Here is a 10,783-nt window from a genome sequence, read left to right on the forward strand (position 1 = left end):
AAATCCCGAGACTCTGTGGGAGAGGGCCCATCTTGGCCCTTTACAACCTTCCCTTCTTTATATAGGCTTAATTTACTCCGGGAACAATTTTATTGTGACCGTATGAAGGGGGAGGGGAGGGAGGGGTAGAGCTTACTCGATCACATTTCTGTCACGACCTACAGTTGGATCCATAGGTTTTAAGTGTGTTTCCCACAAAGGCGGACTTGAATTTACGTAGTATCGCGGTCTATACGCAACGCAAAGTTTAATCTCAATTCAATGCACTTCGAGATTTCTCGAACATTCCCGTGATCAATATTTTCAGTGGCGTGGCGTGAATTGCGATATATCGATTGTTATGCCATTTAAACCTATGGTAAAGAATCGATTATTCAGGTGTTCGCTGTGAACACCCTATTTATCGATCCTTTTCCATAGGTTTAAATGGCATAACAATCGATACATCGCAATTCACGCCACGCCACTGAATATTTTCTCTCGCTACGACGCAGATTTTTGAAGAATGAATGCTTAGAAAGAGGGAAGTAACTGAGTGTTTGCAAGTCTACGAACACGCAATATCTGGAAAAGGAGACATTGATTCTCATTCATTGTAATTTTATTCAATCACAAGTGTTAGTTTTAATTCTACTTCAAAACTTCTTGAACGTGAATATGCAAGATATTAATGGATAATAAGGGAGAGGGTGGCAAAATGTGTAATGAATAGATTTCTATAAGTCTATTCACCACACAAGATGTCTGGTGACAAGGGTGTCTTAAAGTTGGTCTCAAAGGCGGACTGCCTGGTCACAAACGTGAAAATTACGCCAACGCTGGTCGTTAATGTTTCCACTGCAATCCATTCGCTGACCGACGAATGTCCCCCGCAGATTGATTTCGGTTAATATTTTGCGAGAGTTTTGACGACACTAAAAGTATCGTAACAATTTACAGGTTATGTAAATATCTAATTTATTATTTTTAATTTCCCTCGGGAGTTTTGAATAAAAATGTTTGAATTTTTTAAATTTTCCTTTCACTCTCGGAATCTTGGATGTGCGTATTGCATAATCAAAGATCGAAGGCGCTCTCGGTTTACGAAGACCAGACTGATTGTGTTGTGAGCTAGTTGATTGTAGCGCCTTAATGCAACTATTCGTGTTCAACGAATGTGCGTGTTGCATACTCAAAAACTGAAGGCGTTCCCATTTTTCTCGCTGTCGCATAAGTCACGACTCACGATGCACGGGACTTGTCGGTTGTAGCAACGACAAGTGCCTCTGTAGGGAAATTATTGCCATCTCAATATTTTTACTGTAAGAAATTTGCCGCTTTCACATTGGTCGATGAACTTCAGGCTTTCATAGATATTCTAATTTCCAACTTTTGAAATAAGTTCTGAACAAACTTTGACGAAAATGTTCGCCGAGGGTTGCCTTGTTTCTGTTCGTTTCATTCATCTCTCCATCGATAGTACTATAGATCGAGTTTGTTTAGCCAAATATCAGGGTTGGAAAAAAAATCGTAAATCATTAAAAAATCCAGGGAGAATTTAAAAAAGAATTGTAAAATTTATTTACATGAGTCATAACCTGTGAGTTTTTATTTATTAATTGTATGGGTTTGTATTTTGATACTTTTAAGTTTCACTATCTGTCGTCAGAAATCGGTCAGAGGGGGCCATTCGTCAGTAAGCTCATGGATTGCATTTAAAATTAACCTATCCGTTCCCGTAATTTTCGGACTAATGACCAGCCAGTCTGAGGATTGGCCTCCCAGGTCACAGACTGGGCAAGAGAATTGACCACGCATAGTGGCGTGGCATGCTTTGCGATTTAATAATCGATTCTCTACCAAAGCTGCAAATGGGGAAATATCGATAATAGATTATTCATGTCTCGCCACTGATTGGCCACTTCGAGGACTGCGGGCAACAGGGGAAGCCAGTTCAGGGGCACGACAATTTTGCTAACGGAGTGAAACAATTGTACAGTACTCTTTTTTTAAAAAAATGTTTAAACAAAAATTATTGCTTCCTTTTAATTCATTTATCCTCTTCTGTTTTTCTTTTCTTTTTTAAAGTTTGTTTTAGTATTTAATTTTCGACTTGATGCAAACCTCTGAAAGATTAGTGTACCTAATAAAAAATAAAAATAAAAAATAAATCTTTCAGCGATAAAGTTTGGATGATGAGTGTTCCGAAAATCCGATGTTTTCGATAGGTGTAAATTTTAAAAAGCAAAAAAGAAAATCCGAGAAAATGCCTGGGAGACAGCAAACACGATCACTTGCTGGGGATAACCTAGGTTCCGGTTATGTCAAGACTAGGACGCGTAAGGACCGCGTTTGGCAGAGAAGACCAAGCCTCATCAGCTATTTTCAAATTTAACTTGGCGATTTAATTTTTTTTAAGAGAGCGTTAGTGCGGATTCCTTTGAAAATTTTAAAGAATTTTCAGAGAGGAAGGAATTGCTTTCGTATTATGCAGAAAATTCACTGAAATTTGCACAAAAATCCGCACAATTGTTTTCATAAAAAATCAAATTGAAAAAAAAATTAAATGGAAATAGCTGATGTGGTTTGGCTCTTTCTGCTAAACGCGGTCCATTTGGTCTCTAAAAAGGCTTCGTCCGTCGACTGATCCACCTCAACCCCCTGCAATTGACAGAAAAATGAATGAATGAAAAAAAAAGTAAGTTTGACATTAAAAATAATTATCAGTTGGAAAGTATGAAAAACTCACCTTCTGCCTTGTTTATGACCACAGGAAGCGGGTGGTAGTTATGAGCACCATATTTTGATTCTCTATCAATAAACCATTGGGAGAGCTGCGGTTTCCCCGTGCCACCGGTTCCGTTCTGGTATCCAGTGGCGGCCATTTTGAAACAACGCACCTGTGGAATTTTTCGTAGAATGATTGATTTCAGCGTGAAAGATACGGGAGGAAAAGAGGCCAACAATAAGAAAATAAATAACTACGAAAAATCGTATACGAGGAAAATCATGAAAACAAACTACCACGAAATAACAATTAAATAAAAAACACCTGAATTTGAGAGTTAATTTCAAGAAGGACGCGTACTTATGTCTCGAGTCGAGCAGGTTCGCACTTAGGTACGAGAGAGTGGACGGTGTGAAGAAGTGAATGACAGGGTCGCGAATTTTCACGTTTATATATGCCTGTCAACCCACTTCCTAGACTCATAACGGTCTCAAGAGGCCACTTGCTATCTTGAAAAATCCGTTTTGCTCTCACAACAATGATCTCGTTAACACCTCCAAACACTCGAGGCATGTAATAGTCCTCAGACTCTTTTTCAATTTTATCGAAATTGTCCCCTCTCCCCCGCCTATGCATCTTCATTATTCGGAGAGAATTAAAATATAATACCCGACAACAAACAATGACACGTGAGATGGCTCGCAGTCGCACAGTACCATTGTTGCCAGATACTGTTGTAAATTAGCACTTTGCTCCATTTAAACCCAAGTAAAGTCTATAAATGTCTTCGTAGAATTTGACAACCTTGCAAAGTACAGAGAGTCAATTGAAAATTTCGGACAAGATGAGAGGCTTGAAAAGCTTTCATAGCACGTTGACACAGAAAATAGAAGTTTATGAGTGGTTTCATTGGTTCCTTTGCAAAATTTCCTTCAAGAGATGCTCCTAAAAATTTATAACGTGACGGAATAAACATCAACATTTGCGGTTTTTGTCAAAAATTTAATGTCCAATCATTTCTGATAGCTGTCCCACTGTTCGTCACTCGAGCCGGCGAACGATAGGCGACGAGTAAACTGCACTGGAAAAATTGATTTTTATGTATGCATGACAAAGTCTTTTTTAACATATTGATAAGACAACCCTAAAAAGGGGTAATAAAAACAAGAGCAAACAAAACAAAAACCATTGGAAAAATCTGTTGAAAAAAATTAAAGCAAAAATGTCAAGAATGTGCCTACGCATGATCAAATTAAGAGAAAAATGTCGTCGTTGAAGGAGGGGGGAGAGAGAGGTGATGATAATGAGTGACGACTAAAAAAAAATTCGAAGAAAACGGCTTCAGTAAAATTATAGTCTAGTGTTGTAGATCATCAGACCCAGTGAAAGTTCCTTCATTTCATCGGGTATGCAACTTTATCTCCGGGGCGTTAAAATAGTTGCTTCACGTCGAATGTAACTTTCGGCAACAAAGAAAAAAAAGAAGAGTTTTCGCAGGGAAAATTACACTCGCTTGGCACGCATTTAGAATCGGCATTTTAGAAGAAAAGCACCCCCTATCATTGGAGAAAAAAACTACGCGGTACATAAATTTGGTAAGGATAAATGTATTACTTTTTGCAATAAGGAACCACTTTTTCTGGCCTATTTCAGAAACAACATACATGCCATTGCTTTCCCTATGTAGATAAGTGCTTTTATGGGAGAGCCAGAGATAGTGACTCCTTATGGCAAAATGTAATTTAAATATTTTACCTACCAAAAGGAATCACTGAACACTGATCTGTGGCACTTCGTTCTAAGATCCGCCTCTAAAACACTGAATAACGTCAAAAACCCGCTGAAAAATGGTGTATTTCCTTCGGGAAATACACTAAAATGATGTTGACGCACGGTGTTAAAGTCAATAATTGAGATTCTGTCCAAGTCCCTGCCGATAGTTCCGGCCTGGAATTATCCCTGAGGCAATAAAAGCCCTGCGCGGAGGAGCGAACAATACGACCGAGGGATTAGGAGGGACAGTCCGACTGAACAGCTGATCTTTGAGGAGGCGCTCGTAGAGGGTCTTGCCTTCACCTTGGGAAGCTGGCGCGAGTTCAAATTCTCTGTGAAACTTTGTAAGCTCATGAACTTCACGTCTGGGTCTGAGCGCACGGAAGCAATTACTCTCAACTAGCTCTGCCGCATAACGGAGAGGAGCTGTAAGTACGTTCTGGGATGAGCTTCCAGACACGTAAGAGCAAGTGCTAACTGTGGCTCATACAAAAATGCACTTGCGGCTCTCTTCCGTTACACGGCGGAGCTTTGTTATTTCATTGATCCACTGAAAGTATCCGTATCACACAGAGGAAAAATACTGAATGGACATTGTAGATTAATACTGGGGGGGGGGGGGGGATGTCACGCCCCTTAAACACTTCGCGATCCAACCCCCCTAGGCGCCTAGCGCCTCAGGCGTTATGAGTTGAGCGTTACTCTTATGATTTCATTTTATAGAGTGAAATAGGTAACGACTACACACAGAACAAAATCCCTTAGGAACTTTCTCCATGACTTGAAAACAAATTGGATTCTCCTCCTCCTCCCCCCCCCCCCCCCAAAAAAAAAAATTGAAATGAACGGAAATTTTTTAATGATGCCACAGAAATTTGCTTTTTTGGTTGGGAATGGATAATTTCAAAAATTAAATGGAAAATCGATGGCCAAAGTGCGAAACCACGTAGCTCCGTCTGCGACTTTGCAGATTTCCTATTATACTTAATTTTTCTTTTTTTGGAAAACATGTCAACGTATTTTCTTAAAAACTTATTAGATTTTGCGTTTTTTTTAGCCAAATATTCTGTTTAAATTCAAGCTATAACATTGGTTTGTTTTTCTTCGAAATAATAAAATAGGGGTGTAAATTCTGAAACACCGCAACGGAGATACGTGGTTCCGCACTTTGGCCATCGATATTTATTCGCGTTTTCATCCCAAAGCCAAGCATGGTTAAAACCAAAATAAATATTAAGTACCGTACATGGAAACAATCCGAAACATACCTAGAAATGAAGTTACCTCTTGGCGTCTTTGAAATTCTAAAAAATATTAGAATTAGGATAAGAATTGTAAATATAAAGCTCCTTCCTGTAGGCTAAAATTGTTTAAAGTCACTATCACAAAAAAATTCTCTAAAAAATTCGAAAAACGAAGGAAGAACGAAGTAATGACGTTATTTAGAATCGTACTTAACACAAAAACCAACACTCAAAATCCAGGAAAAACACGGCGGAAGGCAAGACGTGCAGTTTCGCGAGTCGGACGAAAATAAGGGTGCTTGATGAGTGGCTTGGAGGGGACGAACGAAGGCATGCGGCGAGGGCGATACAGCAAGGGGGTGTAAACGTCTTTTCGTCTTGAAAATACACCCCTAAAAATAAAGGGCTACCAACCACAGGCGCCTGAGACTAATAGCAAACTATACCAGATGGGATGAAGTCTGCTTCGAGTGGGTTACGGGATTCGGAGTCAGGGGTTCCTCTCGACGTGGGAAGGATTCAAGCATCGATCGGTCCAGTCCCATTTCTTGCTCGATGAGTATTCAAGGTCAGTGGCGCTTAATCAATGATGGTCGTCTGCCCCGCGGTCATGGGCAGAGATGCAAAATTTCGTGGAACTTGGTAAAATGAAATTTAATGGTGGAATTTCTTGAAATCTCGTGAAATTTTCAAATCTTCTGTGGTGGACTCAGTACCGACATAGGCGGATCCAGATACTTTGAACGAGGGGAGGCGGGGTAAAGGGGGGGGGGGTTCTAGGGGGCTTCCTCCAGAAAATTTTCAAAATTTAAAAGCACCTAATATGCAGATTGAGTCAATATCGTCTTGATTGATTACTAAATATGAGGAGCCTTCCTTCTTTTTGCCTCCGTTCCTCCCTTTTTTCTTTCTTCCCTCTACTTCCTTTCTGTTTTTTTTTTTTTACGGGCGGACAGGGCGGGGGATGGGTGCGCTTTCTACGCCCCCTACCTTCACCCCCGACCTACGCCGCCTACCTACGACCTACGCCACATATCTACGCCCTCTCTCACATCCGCCTATGAGTAACTATGCCACGAAACGCATAGAAACAGTAAAATCTGAATTTGGAAACCAAAAAAAATATCATGAATCGAATTTAGGAGTTTCTTGTCGAATTCTCGAATAAATGTAGCGAGTTACATACGAAGCCCCTGAAAAATCGCTGAAATTTCATGGAAAATAAAATTCAATTTTGTATCTGTGATCATGAAGCACCAAATCGGAGGAACCCTCTTTGCTGCTTTTTTACACCCCCACGAATAGTACTAAGTACTTTTTCTCTCCCAAGTGCCCTAAAAGTAAGGGATCGTTCATAAAATACGTGCAACGCTGAAAATAAAACTTTTGACAGAGCAGCACTCCTGACTTCAAGCGCTTCGTGCCTCAGCCGTTAGGCTACGCGCCACTCTCATGATTTCATATTGAGATTTATTCCTTATTCCTCTTTCCTTTGAACACACAGACCGTAAAATGGTTTCAATAATTTGGCTAACCATTGAAGCTGTAAATTTCAAGCATTCAACCCATCCAAAACCGAAATTTTGAAAAAAATTTGAAAAAAAACTTGAAATTTTTCTGAGAGAACAACTGAGGGGCTCAGAGGACAAGACGCATAGTGCAGTTTTGAAAAAAAAATTGAGATATTAACGATTTCGACTAAAGCTAGTCTTAATGCATACTCTGTGAAAAATTTGCTCCCAAATTCTAATTTTTAAGCAAACTTTCTTTCCGCCATAAGGATCCGTGTAATTCCGAGGCATCAAACACTTATTTCTCGAAATAGCAGAAACTGCACTTATGTGCCTTTTCCTCTGAGCCCCTTAACTGTTCTCAAGGACTGTTTTTTTTATTTCAGAGTAACGATATGTACCATTCCGCTTTGCGTATATCTACATCTGCGGCACCCGGGCACCTGGCTGTATGTCATTACACCTCGGGCCACCAATTTACCTCTCCGAGGCTCATAAAATTGCAAACGGCATATCAGCTAAAAAGAAAGGACTTCAATAAAATCCGACGATCTGCAACAAGGGAACATTTCGACGCCGAATAGTGTCATTGCCTCGGCGCGCGGCGCCTTCATTGAAAGCTCCAGAAACTATAACTACATCGGAGATCAAATTGCATACTCGATGAAATGAAGGAGCCGAGTAGATGCGGTGAGCAGAGACATTGAGAATCTTGGACCGATTAAGACGCTCCTTGAAACTTCCTTATGATTGCTTTAAGAATAGATTCCAATGAAATTACACGAAGGAGAAGAGCTTTGAGGGTGTTCATCAAAATAGCGGCCTCGGAAGCACTGCTTTGCACCATTGTTGAAAGTTCGCTTCGACCTCAGGCAATTATTCTAATTCCGCAGTGATCAAACTACATACCCTATAAATAAATTCCCTATACATTTCTAAAGGAGAGATGTCGTCAGAGGCCCCAGTCTGGATTTCTAAAACTTAAGCGTAAACGACTGTGCAACGTCCTGTACTTAACGACTTAACGAGAATTCTTTGATCAAGTGAGTTATCAAATCTCTTTAGTGAGATATACACATAAAAAGTAGGCTGCCAAAAATATGTCTAGCTGATCTCTAGATACTGCGCATTGATTCTTAAAATTGATGGAAAAAGCTATGGAGAAAGAAGACGAAGGAAGAATGGAGCAATCTGTTAGGTTGAAACGGGTAGCTGCTATAAACTATGGAGGAAATTGATGGACTAATTATAGGGTCTCTTGTGGGTTGCTGTTAGTTATTTTACTATCTACCACCTTTGTCCATTGCAACCACTCGCTTCCACCAATAGAATCGCTCCATTTTCCTTTTGTCTTTCTCGTCTATCGCTTTTTCTGCAATAATCAGCCCGAGGTCAACTTCACATCCTAAGAACGCAAACATATTTGCGAAGGCAGCGAGGAGTAAACCAGCATTCATACATAGATCTCCAAGACACACTTCTCATACCCTAAACTGCTATCGTAGTATTTTATTGTTTTTTTTAAAGAGCGTCATTAACATTGGTCAGAAAGCTGAAAAAGACCATATTTTATGGGGTTTTCAAAAGTCAAAAGTTGTTTTTCGAACAGGGCGTACTGTTTAAAAAACTGATCACGGCGCTCTGTTCATTTGGAATCTTTGATCTAAAATATAAATGGTTTGTTTCGAGCAACACACCGAAATGCAGGGACAGTTTCCTTGCCCGAAAGTCACTGAATCAATAATTGAGTGGCAAATCATGAGTGCTCATTTATTAACGTCAAACCCGATCATAGGTGATCAAAGCTGAAATATTACATGACGGTAAACCAGATGATCTGCACTTAATAATTGTACTGGTAAGGGCGTGGCGCCGTTGTTGGGAGCACGAGCAACTATTCGAGCTTTCCGGAGATAAAATTGCATAATCAACGAAATGAAGGAACTTGGATTGAGCCCGATGATCCGCAACTTAGAGACCTTAAGGAACAGAAGACGTTAAGCCGTTTTTCGGTGGAAACTTTAGGTATCGAATCTTTAGACCGAGATAGGAGTATTGCGTTTTGTAACATGGTTTTTTTTGTGTGTGTGTCGTTTTGTTTTCTCGTAACAAAGTAGCCACAGTTACCTATCAATCAACAAAATCACATGAAATTTGAGACATTGAGGTATCTTCAGGCGCTGTTTCCGTTTCTGGTGATAGGAAAAATGAAAACCGTAAATACGGTGGTGTATGTCCTTCCCCCCTTTCCCCGAAAATATAGCTCTCCCTAAAATGGCTCGAACGAAAAAATTTCATAGAACAAAATAGTCTTAATTCGGTCTGACGAATCGATCCCTGAAGTTTCTGCTGTTTGATTAGGGTCCTCAACCTGAGGTACTAATATTTTAATCACTGAACCTTTTTTTCACGAAGGACTAAACCTCCCTTTTCGTCATGGGGTAAGAAAAGAGGGAGGAGGTTGTGGACAATTTTCCAGACGTTTTTTGCCGCACATTTTGCAATTCAGGTTTTCTGTTGAGCGATCCTATTGTGTCTCCTCACTCAAATCCCTTAAGAATCGTTGAATGGACCAGTAGACAAGGAACGAATTCAAGCATTCTCATGTGTGTTTCTTGATCAAAATTTCATGGAAAACACGATCGTGCAACGAAAATTTCTACCTAATTACTTATCTAAGATTTTGCAGTTTACATTGATGATGGGAAATTTGAATTCCCCGCTCCCAAAAAAAGAAGAGCCTACTCGAATCAAATCGCGTACTGTAACTATTTTAGCAGGCTTCTTAATCAAGGAATGTTACCCTCCGGCTTTATTTTTTTCAAAGTGCTAACAACGTGGAACAGCCGAGCTGAAGCACCGAAATTGAGGTTGCTACGATAACATCCAGTCCGCGATTTGACTCGCGTAGACTTTTGCTTTTTTTAAAACGGGAGGTTTAAATTTACTCGTGAAGAAATATTGAATAATTTAGTTAGGAGCTAATCCCAGTTATTTCCATTTCGTAAATCGCGTTTTACATGAAATTTTGACTCGGAAACATGTATGAGAACGCTTAAATTCCTGGACCCTCGAAAATCATATTATCCCTCTATTTTAAAAACGAGAAAAGTAAGTACCTGTGATTGAGCGCATGCCCATTCAGTACGATTTAAAACAACACTAATTCGGGCCAGCATTTTGGAATCAGGCGAGAGACTTCACCGGATCGAAAAAGTAAAAACGGGAAAAGTAGATCCGAACTCGAAGAGCGCACAACGATCAGTGATGTCTGTCGACGCGAAGCGAAATTTGAACTAGACTGGCTAACGCTGCAGATATCGAGTACAGGTGGACAGCAAACATGAGGGCTCATATCACCCGGAGCAAATTGCCGAGAAATAACAGTTTTTTTACATAGTCGATTAATCGAATTTTTGGATTATCGGAATTTTAGTAATCAATTAATAATCGAATCGAATCAAAATTTATTTTTAATCAAGATTATGTCTAGAGCTTTGCCTACGCCTATGGCTAGGGCTGCGCCCATAGCTGTGTCCATAGATGCA

General features: G+C 40.0%; 1 protein-coding gene across 2 annotated transcripts in view; it reads right to left on the bottom strand.

Annotated features, from left to right (window-relative positions):
- The window catches only part of Oat (Ornithine aminotransferase precursor), a 24,350-nt gene extending 13,800 nt beyond the window's left edge, over window positions 1–10,550 (bottom strand). The window contains exons 1-2 of one of the 2 annotated variants that reach the window (XM_072297507.1): window positions 10,355–10,550; window positions 2,729–2,879 (exon numbers count right to left, since the gene is read on the bottom strand). In XM_072297507.1, coding sequence (XP_072153608.1) covers window positions 2,729–2,879; window positions 10,355–10,414 — 211 coding nt within the window. In that variant the 5' untranslated portion in view covers window positions 10,415–10,550. Of the gene's footprint in view, window positions 1–2,728; window positions 2,880–4,466; window positions 4,693–10,354 lie in introns of those variants that run through there. The other variant, XM_072297508.1, reaches the window with a different exon arrangement.
- Window positions 10,551–10,783: the final 233 nt, after the last annotated feature.

Source organism: Bemisia tabaci, chromosome 2, assembly GCF_918797505.1.
Source record: "Bemisia tabaci chromosome 2, PGI_BMITA_v3".
NCBI classification, from domain to species: domain Eukaryota; kingdom Metazoa; phylum Arthropoda; class Insecta; order Hemiptera; family Aleyrodidae; genus Bemisia; species Bemisia tabaci.